We start from the raw sequence: 22,484 nt of genomic DNA on the forward strand, positions 1-22,484 counted from the left end.
AGACCAGATGAAAGATAAGTGGTCAGCGCTTGGGGCAAAGATCAACACCTGACATACATCATGAACTCAGTTACATCAAAGAAAGATTGGAAACTCTTGGAAAAGTGTGGCAGAAGTAAAGTATATATTGGTCCATAAATATCTCGTAACACATGACCAATACTCGTATTTTTTACAGTATGATTCCGTTTGCTAACAATCGTTTAAAGCTCTGAGACGGAACTTATTTCGATTACTTTCGGGGTATCGCTCCTAAACGCAGTGTGAACTGCATAAAACGAAACGGTTGGGGCATCTGAACCATCCTGTATAGAAAATATACTTCATGTTAAGTACAAACAGAATGTTTTCACTTATTACGTTTCATTTAACAACAGACAGGTAGGTCACTGCCGTATACCTATCACTTCGCGACAGATTTCCTACACCGACAGCAATGGGAAGCATTTCACCATGGACGCCTCCACTGAACACTACGAAATTGCTAACCTAAAATGCAGGTCTTGGGGATCAAGACCTTCTACTATTGTAAGAAAATGAAAAGCCTTCAGCCATCAATATGATTTTATTTATTTTGTAGCTACCAGTTTCGGCGCTTCAATGAGCCATCTTCAGGCCGTAGTTGATGCGTAAGCGGTTGACGTGATCCCTATATTTATTGCATCACTGGCCAACATAACTGGTTACCCAGACTGTCTGTAAACTATGGTGTCAGCACTCCAACAATCAATTCAGGAAACGTTGATAGAGATTTCGTTCTTATACGAGCTTATTTTCTATATTGGCAGTACAGGAAAAGGCCATTCCTACAGATGTAACAGTACATAATTGCCACATGGCGTGTCAAACGCTGCTGGTAATTTCCAGCTTGCAGACAACATGTACAAGAGCATTTAACCTCCATCGTTCAGTGCTTGAGAAAGGCGAAAATCACTGGCATGACTGAGAGTGGAGCGTCGTGATGACAGTTTGCACGAACATTATATTGGTCAGTTTGACGGCCTGTTGAAAGTTCTCCGGAAGTGACAGTTCTAGAAACCCACGTATCTCCAGTCCCTGGACTCATGTGCTGGGGAGGTACTGAATATGGCAGTTTATCTTATCCGGAAATTCTTGAAGGGATACCGAATGTCTACCAGTATCTGCAAAAATGGTTGACCATTAACCCTTCATGACGAGGGTACCAAACGGCATATTCCTGCATGATAATGTACGAGCCGACAATGCAGCTCACACAACAGACCATCGGAGGAATGTATGGATACTTGGCTGGCTTGTCAGATCCTCAGATTTGTCATTCAAAAAGCATGTCTTGTGTGCGATGACACTACGAAAACTTCCAGACCAGCCTAGATCCAGTGATCTTTATAGACTGACAAATCACTTATCTGAGGGATGGTACGAAATTGCTCAAGATGACATTAAAATACACTCCATTTGATGAAAGTCTCGACTACGTTTGATAAGTATTGAACTAGTGTTTCATGGTGGAAAAATTTAATATCCTTCAGTGTATAAGCAGCATACGATTTCGACTTATTTCACTATGAAATCACTTGAGTTTCGCTGTTTCATGTACTCTTTTCACATGTCTGAAAAACAGTAAACAAAACAATAAAGTACTTCGACCAATATCGTCCTGTTGGTACTTTTTGTAAGGAATATAAGAAATCTGAAACACTACATGACACTAACCTGTGACTTTCAGTTCAACAAATATGCTGGTCGGCGGATGCGTGGAAACTTGGCATTCGTACCAGCCGGCGTCCTGTGGTTGCACGAATTTTATCTGCAAGGCCCAGCTCTGTGAATAATGAAATGTTACGTTATATGTAAAACTGTGATCGTGACAAAAAATGCTTAAGAATACCATCTGACATTAATGGGCTATCTGAAGAAGCAAAACATTGGAATTAAACTACATTTTGTTTGCATTTTAATTCTGAGCACCTTAAAACATTTTATAGTGAAACTTCAGTTTTACGAAGACGTCAGTAAACACACTGAATTAACAAGATTTATTTCTGCTTTCTGTTGTTAAAATTAAAGACTGCGGAAGTTTCCTGTAGTTGTAAAGCTTGTTCAGAGTTCTTTGTTAATATAGCTTCGCTGAGATGTCAGACTGAAGTAAAAATACCGTCAATGAGTAAGAGATAAAGATATATCATCAGATTCCCTCATAAAACTGATTGATACTTTACAACACTACTAGTATTGTAATTAAATTTTCCCGAAACTATTAGTACTGTTAAAGGGTACCACAAACGACTAAATACGGTGTTTTGAGGCTTGTATATCATCACGTTACACATTTAAAGTTAGATATACACGGATCATTATTGACAGCATGCTTGTTGCAAGAACCCCACATGATGTCGAGAAACTTGCGCAGAAGCTCTTCGTAATAAGATTAAGCATTGACTTACAGACTTTTTTAAGTTGTCTTCCAGCTAGTCAGAGGTCCCCACGAATTCCTCCTCTGTGCCAACCTCTTCATGTCAGAACAGCATTTTCAACATACGTCCTCAAATATTAGTTGGATACATTGCAATTTCCTTCTACCTCTACGGTTTTTACCTTCTACAGTTCCCTCTAGCACCATTGAAGTTTCTCTCGCATGTCTTAACACATGTTCTACCACCACAGTGTTTTCCACACGTTCCTTTCCTCGACGATTCTACGGGATCGCCCTCATTCCTTATCTGTTCAAATAATTTGTAATTTTCTTTCCACGGTCCATGATTTACTACCACACAGGTCTTTGTTCCAAATGTACATTCTCAGAAATATCTTACCGAAATTAGTGTTTGATAGTAGTAGACTCCTCTTGGCCAGGATATCGTTTTTTGCCTCTGCTAGTCTGCTTCTTATGTCCTCCTCTTCATGGGTAATTTTTTTCAGAGGTAGGAGAAATCGTTAATTTTTTTAAAAATTTGAGATCACCTGTTTTGCTTCTCGACATTATCGTTATTTCTACCTCTCATTACTTTCCTCTTTCTTCTGTTTACTCTCCACGCATATTCTGTACTAAGTAGACCGTTATTTTCATTCAGTGAATTCAGTCATTCTTCTTCACTTTTACTGCGAGTAGCTATGTCATCAGAAACTCTTATCATTGATATCCATTCACCCTGAATTTTAGTCACACTCTTGAACCTTTCCTTTATTTCCGTCGTTCTTCCTTCGATCTACAGACATTGTGAGGATGATACTTTTCCTAAAGTCTGGTAGCGTGTCGTCAGTCTCGTACATTCTACACACCGACCTGAACAGTCGTTTGGTTTTCAATTGCACCAGTGATATTATAAATACTGAGACAATGTTAACCACCAATTCTGCTTTATTTTTTCTCAAGTTTACCAAAACTCTTTTAAATTCTGTCTCTAATATTGGTTCCCCTATCTCTTTCACAACGTTTTTAATTTCTTCTTCTGTCACATCTTCCTTTTCACCTCTCCTGCTACTGCTCGGGATTTAACAGTGGACTGCATGTTGCACTATTCATATTGCCTACCTTGCTTTCCATTTCACCCAAGATTGTTTTAACTGATATGTACAGTCAACCAGTCCTTCCGTCGATTACTTCTTCACGTATTTGGTGCCGTCATCTCCTTGGCTTTTCCGCACCTTCTAATTATTTCATTCCTAAGTAATTTATATTTCTCGGTTTCTGTATTTACTTGAACATTTTTGTATTCTTACATTCCCCGATCAATTGAACTATTTATTTGTTACCGCAGGTTTCTTAGCAGTTACCTTACGTGTACGAATGTTTCTCTTTCCAAGTCGGCCGGTGTGGCCGTGTGGTTCTAGGTGCTTCAGTCTGGAACCGCGCGACCACTACGGTCGCAGGTTCGAATGCTGCCTCGGGCATGGATGTGTGTGATGTCCTTAAGTTAATTAGGTATAAGTAGTTCTGAGTTCTAGGGGATTGATGACCTCAGATGTTAAGTACCATATTGCTCAAAGCCATTTTTCTCTTTCCAATATCTGTGACTGTTCTTTTTACAGAAGTCCACCCCTCTGGTATATCTTATCGCAATATCGACATCTTCAGCAAACTCATTCTGGGACTTTTCCACGTATACCATCTCCGATCGTCATTCTTGAACGGAGTATTCACCATTACCAGCTGAAATTTATTTCTGAAAATTAGTCTCCTTACTCAATCATTCCAACTGCCGAGCTCATACTCTCCAAGTAAGCCTTTCTTAAACTCCTATCTTTGCAGACGCAGTCCAGTCTCCCATGCTTGTTACATTTTCACCTTCTTTATGCGCTGAATTATCCACTCAGAAACGTCACACAAATCCTCTCTTCATCTTCTGCTCACGACATCTGCATGTACACCCCTACTATTATTGTCGGTGTAAGTTTTCTGTCGATGCTCATCAGAAAAACCCTACCACTGAACTGTTCACAGTAACTTTTCTCTGCCCTCCCTTCCTATTCAGAACGAATCCAACCCCCGTTTTTCCATTTCTTGCTTCTGTTGACGTCACCCTGGATTACTTTGGCCAGATATCCTGGTCTTCATACCATTTCGCTTCCTTACTACCAGTATATCTAGACTGATCTTTTACATCACCCTTTTCTGATTTTTTATCTTCCCTTTCGCGTTCAAACTTCTGACATTCCATGTTAGCCTTCCGTTCGTTGCTCCACCTTTTTCTCATAATCATCTCCTCGGCAGCTCCACACCAAAGATCAGAATGTAAGGACTAATCCACAATCTTTTGCCAATGGAGAGGTCATCATCACCTTTTTTAAAAAAAAATCAGAGGCCATATTTGCTGTGTATACACGCAATGCATCTTTAACGTAGCGGTTTCCATTGATCACTCCTCATTGTTGATCTTAGGGGCATTGTCCCATCTCAGGATCAATAGAAAGCCCTGAACCTCTCTGCTCTATTTGACAAGGCAGTTGGCATACCAAAGGTGACTTCTAATGGCGGTAGTCATCGGCGGCCATTGCTGTTTATTTGTAATCAAATCTTTAGCAGTCGTTGGGTTCGAAACCCGTATCCAATACGTTCGATTATTAGTCAAAGACACTAACCGTAGGCCACGGCTTAATACTCTCGAAAAAATGTTCTATAAAACACCGCGGGAAGAAACCTGTGACAAATTACACATTATGCAAACACAGGTGCTTGCAGTTGTCTGTACTTTCAGTTACCGTAGCTTCCTAACTTAGAGGTAATAAAGGATGTCGTCTATGAAATGCTGGAATTGTTTCCATGTAACTAGAGAGAATCACTGAGGACAAAATTTGTATAGGTTGACAGAGACTTGAATATAACCAACAAGTCATAGAGAATATTAGGCGTAAGTGGCACCATGGGATGAAGAGGTTAGCACAGGAAAGGAAGTTGTGGAGGGCCGCATCATACCGGTCACTCAGGTATGCTGTATGACGAATTCTTAAGCACGGCAAAAGCAGTTAAATACAATGTGTGATTAAACACTCCAGCTGTAACGAAGAAAAATGTACGTATATATAAAATGTTCGTGTTCCAGTGACTATTTATATTATGATCATGCTTGAGCGAATTCTAGGTTTCCATCTTACTCATCAATTTGATGTATAATGCAACCATTACACAGCGTTTAGTAGTAAATAACATAAATGAATATGCTTAGAAAGAGAGTACCATTAAACTCTTTGTGACATAACGCCGTGTTAGGATACATTAATTTTGTCTGTTTTATAATGCCTTTCAGAAATTGTCGGGCTACATTAGGTAATGTGAAAACAACTAACTCTGTCACCTGTGCTAGGTAGTTTTTCTCTATAGTCTCTCAGCTTAAACAGACTGTCATATGCAACTGAAGGAATTGTGAGAGAAACTAGTACACTCGGGTTATTTGACTTCAGTCTCCTACCTATCACTAAAGTCTTCCACTTACAGTAGTTGGAGGCGAACAACAAGTTTTTTTGTGTCACCCTCATATTGTTATTCACGTCTATAGTCGATTACGATAATATGAGCCATCGTAGGTGACCTCCACAAAACAAGCTGCTCTGTTTTAGAATATTGTACGGTGCCGATACAAGGAATCCAGAAGCTGTCTTACAACTGCTCGAAACAGACCTCTTCACTATCATATACTCCAAAAATATGTGATATTTTTACTCGATATACGTTTCTAAAGCTTTTGATACAATGGCGTGTTGTATCATTTCCACAGTCAGTTCGCCCTTCCTTATTCATGATATTATTTTGAAAGTGATACTTGCTTTGGTAATGAAATACAGGGTGGACATTTACAAACCCGACAAACAGAAGGCATGGATTCCTGACTGGAAATAGAGAAAAAATGGTCCTGTAAAAATGTGTCCGAAAACGCATCGTTGCCATGTTTGATGGTGCTGACGAGTGACAGTCCCTCTGACCACGTGCCATATGTTCCTTGTGTGCTGTAGGCTGTGTGACTGACGCAGCACAGCCCAGTAGTCCGGTATTCATGTTGGGGAAAAGCCGAGATGGTGTTTGTGTACGACCAAGCAGGTGGAAACGGTCGAGAAGCAAAATGGCCATGCCAAAACAAGTACCCACACAGACACCAACAACATCTCACAAAATTAGGGCGATTTTTGGGCGTTTGTGTAATCATGTGTATTCTCAGACAGACTAAAGTGCAAGGAGGCGGCAGAATGCACGTTCATCAGATTTGGAGAACCAGGTTCTACTGGATATTGGCCCTAACCCTAGTATAAGCTCCAGGCAAGTGGCCCACCAACATGGTGTGAGACAAAATACGATTATGTATATCCAGCACGCCAATCACTTCCACCCCGGTCACCTGCAATCACAAGGAGGCCACTTTGAACATCTTTTGTGATGTGGATGCGATGCACACTGTAGTGTGATCTGGGACGATTTCTTCTCGTTGCACATACTCCAACCGTTTCCAGACACACGTCCATAGGAGATGTTTCGCTCCATTTCCAGTCAGGAATACGATCCTGCTGATTGTCTGTTTTATTAATGTTCACCCGAATTCTTTCTCAGCCTGGAAGAACGCATAGTCTCACGTTGATAACATTCAATGCAATGTTCCCCCGATTCGAACAATACCAAGTGCTTCAATAGCATCTGCCTTCTGTCTAGACATATAGCATATTGATCTGTAAAGATCGTGGAGTCGCTTTAACCTACAAATGGTAAAAGGGAAATGTAGCAATGTCAAATTGGAGGATTGCAATGTACTTTCAACAGGATTTATTTCTACATAATAATTTTGATTCCTTTGTTTCGACTTACACGATTTACTGATTACCAATATTGTAAGTCATTATCAGACATAAATAAAAACTTAATACCAATTTAAATTAAATATAAAAAAATTTAAAAACACAGAATTAAGAGAATAATTCCCTTTATGAAATTAAATTACAAAATTAAAGAATTATTCTTGTAGAATGAAGCATGAACATGCTTAGATTACATGGGGGGAAATTACAGTTTTCTAATTACATTTAACAAGGTATAACATAATTATTGTTTTTCTTTCTTTAAAAATAACCACAATTTAATAACTTTCAGTATTTCCAGAAATAAAGCTAACGATTACTAAAACCATGCTAACCATTAGTTCAGTGAAACGAGACTAAAGCGTTTGCCCGCTATTGTAAGAAGATACCACATATAACAGTAAAAGGTACAAAAACCAACAGTAAGGAAAAAGATTATCGGTAAAAACGTAATTGTGGAAACAAGACTCGCAACTGGATTGTGAGTTTCTCAATCAATATTATGCTGTCTTGAAATCTTCCAAATGTCTTCAAAAGGACAAAAGTCATAGCTTCACTGAACCTGGTAAATCGGCGACTAAATCTGGTAGCTGTCGTTCAGTCGCCCTCCTAACCTGCTGCTACTGGTTTTTGGAATGACTCACCCTTAAAAGAATACGTCCAAAAATCCGATAAGTTACTCGCATCGAACAGGTATCATTTTGACCTAAAAGAAGCTGTACAGACAGTGTACTCAGATTAACAACACTCACAGAAGCTATGTTCCAACGACTACTTCAATCATCACTGGCTTTTGTTGATCGTATAGCATCCTATGATACAATATAGAAACAAGAATTGCTGTAAAAACTAGCAGTTGTTATACAGTGGCATCCGTAATCAGGCTCGTAAACAACATGTTATCTGAGACGTAATTCCAAGTGCTCTTCGGCAATCGATTAATCAGGTAGAACATACTTAATCCCCAGGGTTCCACTTTGGCACCAGTCATCTTCAACTTACACTCATCTCTCTTCCTAAAACAGTGTCATGATAGTTCATTTATGCAGACGATTTGGCTCTGGCCACTTAACGGAGCAATCTTGAAGCTGCTGAACATATATCCCTTGCAGATTAACACCGTGTCGAACGGAGACCAAAGTTACCAAATTTCATATTAACAATCGAATTGTCAATGCAGAGTTAGAAGTCTTCTTTTATTGTCTAGTCCTCCACCACCAAGACTCCCCAAAATACCAGCAGCGTTCAGTAAGTAATGAAATACTTTTATTCCTCCTCCAATTTCAGTCAAACTTTGTCATGGAAGATCGCGGAATATTCCCGCTTCATCCCCTACTGATTCATGAAGTTCCCATTGGTGATGGCGCTATACGTAGTGTACAAAATGACATACGTGACGGAGGTTCTTTACAACGAAGGGTTTCTTTTGGCGGTAAACACGAGCACTGTACATATTCATAAACGTGTGCCCTGGTAGGAACAAAGGCACGGCGAGTCGTGGGGCGAGGCGTCTGTTATCATCGCAACACTGTCGCACAAACCTGTCCCATCTCCCCCATGCCTGCTGGCCGCATGCAACTGTGACTCCTGAAATGTTGGAACGTCTAGGCACTCTCGTTCCACGTGACTGACGGATCACATTCAGACATCTCGCAGCACAACTGGCTGTCTCTGTTGGTAGTGCTGACACACTCGTGCACCAGGTGGTGTACTGAAAGCAGTATGCCCACTGGGTTCCTCTCCGGTTAACAGACAACCATAAAGAGCAACGAGGGACCATCTGTACGGAATTCCTCGCACGTTACGAGGCTAATCGTGAAAAGTTTTTATCGAGAACATTCACATCGTCACAGGCGATGAAACATTGGTTCATCACTTCGAACCAGAGACAAAACGGCAATCCTTGGGGTGACACCGCAGCACCTTTCCTCCGAAGAAAAAGTTCAAAGCAATACCTTCAGCCAGTAAAGTCCTGTCGACGATCTTCTGGACCCTGAAGGTGTACAAAAAAAGGAAATGATAGTGTGGCATCGGTGGCCGGGAAGCCACTGTTCGGGCAAGTTCGGCCGCCAAGTGCAAGTCTTATTTCATTTGACGCCACATTTGGTGACTTGCGCGCCGGAGATGAGAATAAATGATGATGAGGACAACACACCACCCAGTCCCCGAGCGGAGAAAATCTCCAAACCAGCCGGGAATCGAACCCGGTCCCGCTAGCATGGGGGTAAGAAATTTACATCTAGCTAAGCAGGCGGACTCTGAAGTGTTTATTGTGGTTGATGTCCTCCCTCATGGGGCAACGATTAACTCGGAAGTGTACTGCTGTACTGTCGAGAAATCGAAGAAAATACTTCAGCAAGTTCATCGCCTCAGAAATATGACAACGCAGTTTCGCACACCCATTACTTCATTGGTCTGTTCTTCTTTATCCCCCCCCCCCCCCCAATACTCCGAAAGTCACACCTTCCGACTAGCATCTATTTGGACCAGTGAAGGATCCACTCCAAGAGAAGCAGTACCAGGATGATGGGGAGCTTACTGATGCAGGAGGACATTGGCTCCAACGTCGACCACTAGTGTGGTATCATGCGAGCTCCCCCAAGAAATTGGTCTAATGCCGTCGCTGTGAACGTAATTATGTAGAAAAATAGCGTATTACATTCAAAAGAGTGAAGAGTAATATGGAGTACTCGAATCCTGAATAAAATCAATATGCTTTTGGAAAAAATAGTGTGTGGCGTTACTTATTGAATACCCCTAGCGTTTAGGAGTAACTCTTAACCGAATCTTGTTCCGCAAGAAACAGAGGAGAAAAGCTGAGATACAGCATTAAGATCACATTGTTGTTGTTGTGGTCTTGTGTGAAGACCAGTTCAATGCAGCTGTTCATGCTACTCTATCCTGTGCAAGCTTCTTCATCTCCGAGTAACTAATGAAACCTACATCTCTATGAATCTGCATACTGTATACATCTCTTGGTCTCCCTCTACGACTCTTATCTCACACGCTTCTCAACCGATCCCTTCTTTCTTTAAAGTTGTACGACAAATTTCTCTTCTCCACAATTCTACTCAGTGCCTCCTCATTAGTTATATGATCTACCCGTCTAATCATTATCATTCCTCTGTAACACCAAATTTAAAATGATTCTATTCACTTCTTGTCGAAATTTTTATCGTCCAAGTTTCACTTCCATACATGGCTACATTCCATATAAATACTTTCAGAAACGACTTCCTCACACTTAAATCTACACTCGACGTTATCAAATTTCTCTTCTTCAGAAAAGCTTTTCTTGCCGTTTCCAGGCTGGATTTTATATCCTCCCTACTTCGACCATCATCAGTTATTTTGTTTCCAAAATACCAAAATTCATTTGCTGCCTTAGGTGTCTCATTTCATAATCTAATTCCCTCAGCATAACCTGATTTTATTCGACTACATATACACTCCTGGAAATGGAAAAAAGAACACATTGACACCGGTGTGTCAGACCCACCATACTTGCTCCGGACACTGCGAGAGGGCTGTACAAGCAATGATCACACGCACGGCACAGCGGACACACCAGGAACCGCGGTGTTGGCCGTCGAATGGCGCTAGCTGCGCAGCATTTGTGCACCGCCGCCGTCAGTGTCAGCCAGTTTGCCGTGGCATACGGAGCTCCATCGCAGTCTTTAACACTGGTAGCATGCCGCGACAGCGTGGACGTGAACCGTATGTGCAGTTGACGGACTTTGAGCGAGAGCGTATAGTGGGCATGCGGGAGGCCGGGTGGACGTACCGCCGAATTGCTCAACACGTGGGGCGTGAGGTCTCCACAGTACATCGATGTTGTCGCCAGTGGTCGGCGGAAGGTGCACGTGCCCGTCGACCTGGGACCGGACCGCAGCGACGCACGGATGCACGCCAAGACCGTAGGATCCTACGCAGTGCCGTAGGGGACCGCACCGCCACTTCCCAGCAAATTAGGGACACTGTTGCTCCTGGGGTATCGGCGAGGACCATTCGCAACCGTCTCCATGAAGCTGGCCTACGGTCCCGCACACCGTTAGGCCGTCTTCCGCTCACGCCCCAACATCGTGCAGCCCGCCTCCAGTGGTGTCGCGACAGGCGTGAATGGAGGGACGAATGGAGACGTGTCGTCTTCAGCGATGAGAGTCGCTTCTGCCTTGGTGCCAATGATGGTCGTATGCGTGTTTGGCGCCGTGCAGGTGAGCGCCACAATCAGGACTGCATACGACCGAGGCACACAGGGCCAACACCCGGCATCATGGTGTGGGGAGCGATCTCCTACACTGGCCGTACACCACTGGTGATCGTCGAGGGGACACTGAATAGTGCACGGTACATCCAAACCGTCATCGAACCCATCGTTCTACCATTCCTAGACCGGCAAGGGAACTTGCTGTTCCAACAGGACAATGCACGTCCGCATGTATCCCGTGCCACCCAACGTGCTCTAGAAGGTGTAAGTCAACTACCCTGGCCAGCAAGATCTCCGGATCTGTCCCCCATTTAGCATGTTTGGGACTGGATGAAGCGTCGTCTCACGCGGTCTGCACGTCCAGCACGAACGCTGGTCCAACTGAGGCGCCAGGTGGAAATGGCATGGCAAGCCGTTCCACAGGACTACATCCAGCATCTCTACGATCGTCTCCATGGGAGAATAGCAGCCTGCATTGCTGCGAAAGGTGGATATACACTGCACTAGTGTCGACATTGTGCATGCTCTGTTGCCTGTGTCTATGTGCCTGTGGTTCTGTCAGTGTGATCATGTGATGTATCTGACCCCAGGAATGTGTCAATAAAGTTTCCCCTTCCTGGAACAATGAATTCACGGTGTTCTTATTTCAGTTTCCAGGAGTGTATTATCCTCGTTTTGCTTTTGTTGATGTTTATTTTATATCCTCCTTTCAAGATACTGACCATTCCGCCCAACTGCTCTTCCAAGTCATTTGCTGTCTCTGCCAGAATTGTAATGTCATTGACAAACCTTGAAGTTTTTATTTCTTCTCCCTGGACTTAAATTCCAATTGCAAATTTTTACTTCCTTTCCTTTACTGCTTGCTCAATTTACAGATTGAATAACATTGCGGATAGGCTACAAACCTGTCTCACTTAGTTCTCGTCCACTGCCCCCCCATTCATGCCCCTCGACTGTCATAACTGCCATCTGGTTTCCGTACAAATTATAAATAGTGTTTCGCTCTCTGTATTTAACCCCTGTCACCTTCAGAATTTGAAAGAGGGTATCTCAGTCAAAATTGTCAAAAGATTCCTCTAAGCCTACAAATACCAGAAACGGAAGTTTGCCTTTCCTTAATCGGCCTTCTATGAGAAGTCGTAGGGTCAGTATTACCTCGCGTGTTCCTAAATTTCCACTGAATCCAAAATGATCTTCCCCCAGGTCGGGTTCTACGAGATTCTCCATTCTCCTATAAATGATTCGTTTTAGCATTTTGCATCCGTGACTTATTAAACTGATAGTTCGGTAATTTTCACATTTATCACCATCTACTTTCTTTGGAACAGGAATAATTATTTTCTTCTTGACGTCTGAGGGTATTTCACCTGTCTCGTACATCTTGCTCACCAGATGGAAGATTTTCGTCATTGCTGGCTCTCAAAAGGCCATCAGAAGCTATAACGGAATGTTGTGTTCTCACAGGTCCTTGTTTCGACGTAGGTTCTTCAGTTCTTTGTCAAATTCTTCACGCAGTATCATATTCCCTTCTCGTCTTCCTCTGCGTCCTCATCCATTTCCATAATATGGCCCTCCACTACATCTCCCTTGTATAGACCTTCTATATACTCCTTCCACCCTTCTGCTTTCCCTTCTTTGCTTAGGACTGGTTTTCTATCTGAGCTCTTGACAATGACACAGGTGGTTCTCTTTTCTGCAAAGGTTTCTTTAATTTTCCTGTAGGCAGTATCTTTCTTACCCTTTGTGATATGTGCTTCTACTTCCTTACATTTGTCCTCTAGCCATTCCTGTTTAGCCATTTCTTAGACGTTTATATTCCCTTTCGGCTGCTTCATTTATTGCATTTTTATATTTTATCCTTTACCCACGGATTGATACTAGCCCTAGTCTTTTTACCTACTTGATCCTCTGCTGCCTGCACTATTTCATCTCTTAAAGCTACCCATTCTTCTTCTACCGAATCTCTTTCCCTTGTTCTTGTCAATCGTTCCCTAACGCTCCCCCTGAATCCCTCTACAACCTCTGGTTCCTTCAGTTTATCCAGTTCCCAACACCTTATATTCCTGCCTTCTTGCAGTTTCCTCAGTTTTTATCTGCCGTTCATAACGAGTAAATTGTGGTCAGAGACCACATCTGCCCCTCAAATGTCTTACAATTTAAAACCTGGTTACTAAATCTCTGTCTAACCATTATATAATCAATCTGAAACCTTCCGGTGTCACTAGCTCTCTTCCACGTATACAATATCCTCGGATGATTCTTACGCCAAGTATTAGCTATTGTTAAATTATGCTCTGTGCAAAATTCCACCAGGCGGCTTCTTCTTTCATTTCTTTCCCCCAGTCCATATCGACCTACATCTTTTCCTTCTCTTTCTTTTCCTACTATCGAATTCCAGTCATCCATGAGTATTTAATTTTCGCCTCTCTTAAACATCTGAATAATTTCTTTTATCTCATCATCATCATATATTTCCTCAATCTTCTTCTCATCTCCGGAGCTAGTTGGCATGTAAACTTGTACTTCCGTGGCGGGTGTAGGCTTCGTGTCGATCTTGGCTACAATAATGCGTTCACTATGCTGTTCATATTAGCTTATCCGCGTTCCAATTTTGTTTTCACTGATTATTAAATCTTCTCCAACATTAACGCTGATTTTGTATTTATAGCCCTGTATTCACCTGACCAGAAGTCTTGTTCCTCCTGCCACCGAACATCACTAATTCCCAATGTATCTAACATTAACCTACCCATTTCGCTTTTTTAAAAAAAAAAAAACTAATCTACCTGCCCCATTGAGGTATCTGACATTCCACTCTCAGATCCATAGAACACAAGTTTCGTTTCTGCTAATAACGACGTCTTCCTGAGTAGTCCCCCCCCCACCCCCCCCCCCCCCCGATTGCGGGACTATTCTACGTAAGAGGACGCCATCATAATTTAGCCATACAGTACAGCTACATGCCCTGGGGAAAAATTTCGAGTATTGTTTACCCTTGATGTCAGCCATTCGCAGTACTAGCACAGCTAGGCCGTTTCTGTTGATGTTACAAGGCCAGGTCAGGCAATCATCAAGACTCTTACCCCTCTTCAGGAACCACGGACCTCTCAGCATATACCCATTCAATGTCGTTGCACCTACGGTACGCATCGCTGAGGCACTCAAGTCTACCCACCGCTGGCGAGGTCCATGGTTCATGGTTCATCGCCGTACTAACATACAGATGCTGAATGGTACCTCATAGTGCGCAGAAGATACAAAAACTACAATCTTCTTCCTGAGGAGTCGTCTACTCTGCTGCCGATTACCGTCCTCTAGTGTGGCCTCTTCACTTGTGAGGAAAGTCGAAACGCAACAGTGAGGAGAATATAAGGCTGCATCAGACCCACTCGTCTTCACTGATTACTACCTCTAAGGCAATCTGAGCCACCCGATCTTCAAAGGTAGAATACCCTTCTCGAAAAATGTGAAATATTAATTAAAATTCGCCAGTTCTCAGTCGATTCTATCTTGCCTGCAATTGGAATAAGCCGACTGAATTCCAGGCCGTCACCTATCGTATTGGTAGAATCGTTACAAGCAATGGACTTCAACGTAACAAGGAAATGTGCATAAACGTTGAGTGCCGCTACACAGGCTCTCATAAGACCTGGTACTAAAGCATCCGAAACGGAATTACCGCGACGTGTGTGAAGGACAATTCACAGTTACCGGGATTCGTACAGGCCATAGCATATGTGCAGAAAGTATCCACTGTTGAAAAGCTCCACTTCCATTAGATCATCAAACACACTGTAAAACCTGTAACAATCGAGCTTACTCCGGAAAACTATATGTGTTTGGACAGACGCAGCCCCTGTACTGATTAAACTGTTGGACATTAACTTGATGTTTCAATGTTTTAGTTCTATTTATATTGTAAAATTATACAATTCATTTGTGGTTGCTGTACTTCAGTTTATAGTGAAATACGCTAAATAGATAAACACGTTTGCCACAAAAAGACTAGGTGACAAATATATCGTTGTAGCCTCCAGGTGCCGTGGGGGATTAGCCGAGCGGTCTATGGCACTGCAGTCATGGACTGTCCGGTTGGTCCCGGAGGAGGATCGAGTCCTCCCTCGGGCATGGGTGTGTGTGTTTGTCCTTAAGATAATTTTGGTTAAGTAGTGTGTAAGCTTAGGGACTGATGACCTTAGCAGTTAAGTCCCATAAGATTTAACACACAATTTTAGCCTCTAGGATCCGGAATAAGCTGGTTGGCTCTTGCTTTCTAGTTATCCTCTGAAGTCGTTGTGTCCCGCGCTCTCGCAGGGCGTACAAGCATGGGAGGAGCGTCGGACAGTATACATTTCAGGGACCAAATAACTAACAACAGTCATTCTGAGTGGCGCTACATGGTACGTGAACGCAGAGGGCACAAGATCAGCTCTTCAGGAAGATTTAGATAAAAGTTTTATTTTAATTAACTTCACTTAAATTACAGTCCGTACTTTTTTAAACAGTAACATCACATACTCCCCACACGCTGTTTGATTCTCAGAAATAGTTGCGTTCCCTGTATGGGGTTTCAAAAATTCGTCCACTTTCCCCTAGAAAGCAGCTGTCCCAACGGTTACAATTAATTTGTAGAGAACTGAAATTAAGAATTTTTGACAATTCTGACCTATTTTGTCTTTTCCGTAATTTTAGTTCTCTTGACGACTCAAGGGACCGAGACCTGTAAACTACTTTAACTTCAGCCAAAGAGATAGACAGAGTTGTGAATAAATAACTATAGAATAACAGCTGAAACAGGTATCAGGTGTCACGAAGCCATTTCCGTTAGAAATTTTTTTCACATCATGGTTTGGTACTGAGACCATTTTAGGAGTTGCTGTTCCGCAAGAACGCAAAGAGATTTTGGTTTTGTTTCATGGATATGAAAGAAATGTTCCTGGCTATAAACTTTCCGTCTGATATCTATATTATTAAAACACTATCCCGGGAGGCGGTACTAGTTGCAGCCACATGGCAACACAAATTAGATTTTAAGTACACTCCTGGAAATGGAAAAAAGAACACATTGACACCGGTGTGTCAGACCCACCATACTTGCTCCGGACACTGCGAGAGGGCTGTACAAACAATTATCACACGCACGGCACAGCGGACACACCAGGAACCGCGGTGTTGGCCGTCGAATGGCGCTAGCTGCGCAGCATTTGTGCACCGCCGCCGTCAGTGTCAGCCAGTCTTTAACACTGGTAGCATGCCGCGACAGCGTGGACGTGAACCGTATGTGCAGTTGACGGACTTTGAGCGAGAGCGTATAGTGGGCATGCGGGAGGCCGGGTGGACGTACCGCCGAATTGCTCAACACGTGGGGCGTGAGGTCTCCACAGTACATCGATGTTGTCGCCAGTGGTCGGCGGAAGGTGCACGTGCCCGTCGACCTGGGACCGGACCGCAGCGACGCACGGATGCACGCCAAGACCGTAGGATCCTACGCAGTGCCGTAGGGGACCGCACCGCCACTTCCCAGCAAATTAGGGACACTGTTGCTCCTGGGGTATCGGCGAGGACCATTCGCAACCGTCTCCATGAAGCTGGCCTACGGTCCCGCACACCGTTAGGCCGTCTTCCGCTCACGCCCCAACATCGTGCAGCCCGCCTCCAGTGGTGTCGCGACAGGCGTGAATGGAGGGACGAATGGAGACGTGTCGTCTTCAGCGATGAGAGTCGCTTCTGCCTTGGTGCCAATGATGGTCGTATGCGTGTTTGGCGCCGTGCAGGTGAGCGCCACAATCAGGACTGCATACGACCGAGGCACACAGGGCCAACACCCGGCATCATGGTGTGGGGAGCGATCTCCTACACTGGCCGTACACCACTGGTGATCGTCGAGGGGGCACTGAATAGTGCACGGTACATCCAAACCGTCATCGAACCCATCGTTCTACCATTCCTAGACCGGCAAGGGAACTTGCTGTTCCAACAGGACAATGCACGTCCGCATGTATCCCGTGCCACCCAACGTGCTCTAGAAGGTGTAAGTCAACTACCCTGGCCAGCAAGATCTCCGGATCTGTTCCCCATTGAGCATGTTTGGGACTGGATGAAGCGTCGTCTCACGCGGTCTGCACGTCCAGCACGAACGCTGGTCCAACTGAGGCGCCAGGTGGAAATGGCATGGCAAGCCGTTCCACAGGACTACATCCAGCATCTCTACGATCGTCTCCATGGGAGAATAGCAGCCTGCATTGCTGCGAAAGGTGGATATACACTGTACTAGTGCCGACATTGTGCATGCTCAGTTGCCTGTGCCTATGTGCCTGTGGTTCTGTCAGTGTGATCATGTGATGTATCTGACCCCAGGAATGTGTCAATAAAGATTCCCCTTCCTGGGGAAATGAATTCACGGTGTTCTTATTTCAAATTCCAGGAGTGTATTTTGTGTAATGAATTATTGATGGACTTTTAAAATTTAAAATGCTGTAATAATCAACTCATTAATAAGCGTAATGTCACATTAAGAATTTAGCACAGTATGACAAATATTACTGTTAGAAGTTGTGTTTGTCTTGAGGCAGTGTAAATGACAGCATGCAAATACTCGGGCATCATCCATCCAGTATTTGAGAATGAGAGCAGTTAGCTACTGCCAACACAGTGTATAAATAGTTACAAGCCATTACGACGTTTTCTCTTGCTAACATACCCCGAAAAATGATGGAAGAAAAACGTTTGTTGTCCATTACATTTTCGCTGATTGTGCAGTCAGACTTCCGCATCAGGCGTGGCGTTTTAATTTACTACTTTACTACTAACTCTGTTCGCCACACAGTTCGAAAAATGTATCCACATGTACCACTAAACGAACCTGCAAAATTACCTCGCAGTACAACACATAGTTCAGTAGATATCATGTCATAAACATAGATAAACGTGGAAAATTTGATGTTGCTCCGAATGGTACGGTGATTTCCCAGTGTATATTCAGTCCCTTCGACTGCCAACGAACTGTCAGAATTATTTCCAGCTTTTCCTTATTTCTCGCTTCCATGCTTAAAGGCAAATGTTTAACTCATTAAATTATTTGCAAAGTGATAGGACGATTGAAACTCTTTTACATATGAGAGTTCGATGCTTTAAAGAACTGGTGTTTATTTCTTGTAATCTGACCTGGGACTGCTTACTGATACATTATCCACTGACAAACAGCATAAAAATCTCAGGTAATCCAGAGAATTTTTCTACTGCGTCACAATACATCTACTTCCATGAAAAAACATATTTTACGGTGCATGGCATTACATATAGACGAACATAATACCGCTATAAATATTGGAGTTAAAATTTCTCTTCCCATAACTTCTGCATACCTCCATATATTTTCACGAGGGTCTGTGTAACCTTCACGGATTTAAAAAGAAAAAAAAAAAAGAAATAGTCGAGGTCAGTTCCTCTGGAGCGTTGATTAATTATTGTTCTTCTCCCGCCACATGAAATTTAGTTTTTTTCTGTAAGTCATACCGTTTCGCGTTAATCACCGAATTTACAAGTCACTTTCTGTTCTAGTGGCCTCTGAATCTGATGTTTATTATACAATATATGTGAACAAAGCTGAAAATTTTCAGTGAGTGACAAGTAATTCCTTTGTAATTGTAATAGCTTCTAACAGCAACAACTTGTGACAGAGTACTATTGCGCATGTAGAAATGGGATTGAACATTTTACTTCTTGTTAAGGTTGGAGAAATTATGGTTTCATTTATTCAAACACAAAAAAATTATGAATAACCTGTTCTTATGTACAAACGTTATTATTGTTCGCATGTGGCAGCATAATTAAGTCCACAGTTCGTAAAACAATTATCCGTAAATTGAGAGATTTAGAGAGAGGATAATGAAATGAGGAATTGGGGTCGTATAACGACAAGCACAACACGCTGAAGATTTGCTGAGTTTTTAAAAGTGTGAGCTTACCTGAAGGTGTCTAGCGTGCACAATCTGGAAGCGACTGTCACTGCTGTATGTTGCTAGGCCAACCGTTAGTAGGTGATAGTCCTTCCTTCGTATCCAGGACACCTGCAATAGATAATTTTTTGAAAAACGAGCCAACATAATAATAACTACACATTTAAATAATACACATTACATGCTTCTAATATCTATGGGACTGGACGTGCACTTAATGTAAAATTGTGACTTCATTTTACCCCATTTTAAACATTTTGTATTAATCATTCTTCTGCGTCGTTGGAGGGACGTAAATATAGGTAGTTTTACGATTCGCAAGTATAGTTAGTTTGGACACCATATAATTTTTAGTTTAAAGTAAATAAACACACAGTATGAGTCACCTAGAACTCGCACCTCAGATATTGCAAAAATGGAAAGGGCTACTGATGTGCGGTTTTAATAGAATGGACTGGTAATCAGGGCTCGTTTTGTTAACCAATGAACAGATTGTAATAATACTTAGAAAGTGTATACTTTGTGCAAACACACCCTTCGTTAAATGGGACAATGCCTTTTGACATCAATGCATTGAATTTAGGGTAAATTAGAACGTCACTGGCGCTCGTTGCAGGATTCTAGTGCGAGTCGTTTACGAGACATCGTATTTGGAAAGGTTTTGACTCTGGCACTTGTTTCCACCACTCAAAATGCGTAGTTTCTAAGTACGATGTTGTTACGTTTGCTTACAGTGTGCTTGTGTGTTCCTTGTGTGCACTGCGACTTGCTAGTCAGTTAGTGTGTGAGAGTCCAAGCAGTAGGTGGTGAGAGGAAGAAGGGGCTTACCTATGGAGAAAAAGCCGACATGCTCATGGTTTACGGGGAGTGTGGGAAGGATGCAGTTCATTTTTGTATGGATATTCTTCACGATATACCAGTACACATTAACCATATAAGCTATTATATATCAACCTCGTCAACCAAATAATTGAACGTGGTAGTGTGATACCTGTACAACATAACAGAAGGGAATAAGTGACGATAGAGAAGGGGAAAATTAATGATCTTGTTGCTATTCCAGTTGATTCGCACGTTAGCTTCAGCGCAATCGCATTCTCGATCTACATACGTGCCATATATTGTGGATTGGCAAGACAGCCAACCCACTATGAGGAAGCCAAAAGGCACGCGTTTAAACTCACGCAGGCTGGCGTGAGGTCTGGAACAGGACAAGGAATTGAGACTAGCAAAAAACGTACGTATCTTCTGGAATACTTAACTTTAATCCATAATTGGTGAACATCGCTCTTGACGGTACATGTTTTACAGCATCAATAGTAACTGATAATGGCGCCTTGCTAGGTCGTAGTAAATGACGTAGCTGAAGGCTATGCTAACTATCGTCTCGGCAATTTAGAGCGTATTTTGTCAGTGAACCATCGCTAGCAAAGTCGGCTGTACAACTGGGGCGACTGCTAGGAAGTGCCTCTAGACCTGCCGTGTGGCGGCGCTCGGTCTGCAATTACTGACAGTGGCGACACGCGGGTCCGACGTATACTAACGGACCGCGGCCAATTTAAAGGCTACCACCTAGCAAGTGTGGTGTCTGGCTGTGACACCACACCATACGTATCACATCTTTATCCATCAAAAGCTGCACGGGCACATGGGCTTAAGTGAGAGTACTACAGATGTATCATGTATCTTGTCTAGTGATGAAGCCACATTTACCAATCACTGCGAGGTAAACAGCGGAAACATCCGCTATGGGTCTGTTGACAATCCCTGTTGGCATCGTCAGACGGAACGTCAACGTCCATGGAGCGTAAACGTGTTGTATGGTAGTGAACCATCGGCTCATTGGCCCATGTTTCATAGGCGGAACGCTAAACGCGCCCATATATCGAAGCCTCCTAAAAGACCATCTTCAATCGATGCTATAAGACGTTCCTCTGCAGACAACGAGGAAGCTGCGGTACCAACATGATGGCAGTCCAGCCCATAGTACACGGAGTACTACAGCATGTTTTCAAATCGTCGGATTGGACACAGAGGACCCTGGCCGACCCGTTACCCTGATTTGACGCCTACAGTCTTATTCTGTAGGGAATATTGAAAGGCAATGTCTGCAACGAGATGTCGACTACAACCGATGATAGGCAACGTCGTATTACTGCAGCCTGCTGGGACATCTCCCAGAAATGCTAGCAGATGTGCAGCAATAGTTCCATATCAGACGGGAAGCGTGTATTTCCGCTGCCGGTGGTCATTTTGAACACAACCTGTGATGGTCACCTGTCTCTTTACTGGTCAGAATCCACATAAGTAATGTACCCACTTTGGTTGTCCAAAAAAAAAAAAAAAAAATAATTGTTCAAATGGCTCTGAGCACTATGGGACTTAACTTCTGAGGTCATCAGTCCCCTAGAACTTAGAACTACTTAAACCGAACTAACCTAAGGACAGCACACACAGCCATTCCCGAGGCAGGATTCGCCACCCCGGCCGGCTTTTGTTGTTCTTTATTGTGTGCTACCTCAGTTACTGAACAGCTGTCGGTATGCGAAATTTTCAAAGTACGATATCTCGCAAACAACTCGCTCTAGGATCATGCAACAAAGACAACTTACATTCTGATTTACTCTACATTCACTTTGTTAATGTCAGTAGGCTTTGTTCAACTAAAAAATGTACATGTTTGCACAAAAATATACTTTATAAATATTATTACAATCTGTTTATTGGGTAACAATACGAGCCCCTGACTATCAATCCATTCTGCGAAAACCGCACTTTCTATTTTCGCAATTTTTCCGCTGCAAGTTTTAGGTGATTCACCCTGTATACTCTCATAGGAACTCTGTTTTCCGCTACATCTTGTACCTTGTGTTTTCAAACTGTTACTTTCGTTACATTGGTTTAGATATACGATGTTCGAGATTTTATATCAGAAACTCGATCAAAAGATGTTTTTAAATATAAGAGAAAAATGTTTTATTCGGTGATGAATGTACAGCTCTTGTACAATAATAGGAATTACCTCCATCGAGATCTCCTCATTTCACCGCTACCGGATA

The 22,484-nt window shown here is 42.8% G+C and overlaps 1 protein-coding gene across 1 annotated transcript in view; it reads right to left on the reverse strand.

Moving 5' to 3' along the window:
- LOC126088456 (lachesin-like) overlaps positions 1-22,484 on the reverse strand; it is a 61,795-nt gene that overhangs the window by 19,339 nt on the left and 19,972 nt on the right. Inside the window, exons 3-4 of the mRNA XM_049906597.1 lie at positions 19,435-19,536; positions 1,696-1,804 (exon numbers count right to left, since the gene is read on the reverse strand). Coding sequence (XP_049762554.1) covers positions 1,696-1,804; positions 19,435-19,536 — 211 coding nt within the window. The remainder of the gene's footprint in view (positions 1-1,695; positions 1,805-19,434; positions 19,537-22,484) is intronic.

This window comes from Schistocerca cancellata, chromosome 6 (assembly GCF_023864275.1).
Source record: "Schistocerca cancellata isolate TAMUIC-IGC-003103 chromosome 6, iqSchCanc2.1, whole genome shotgun sequence".
Classification (NCBI taxonomy): Eukaryota; Metazoa; Arthropoda; class Insecta; order Orthoptera; family Acrididae; genus Schistocerca; species Schistocerca cancellata.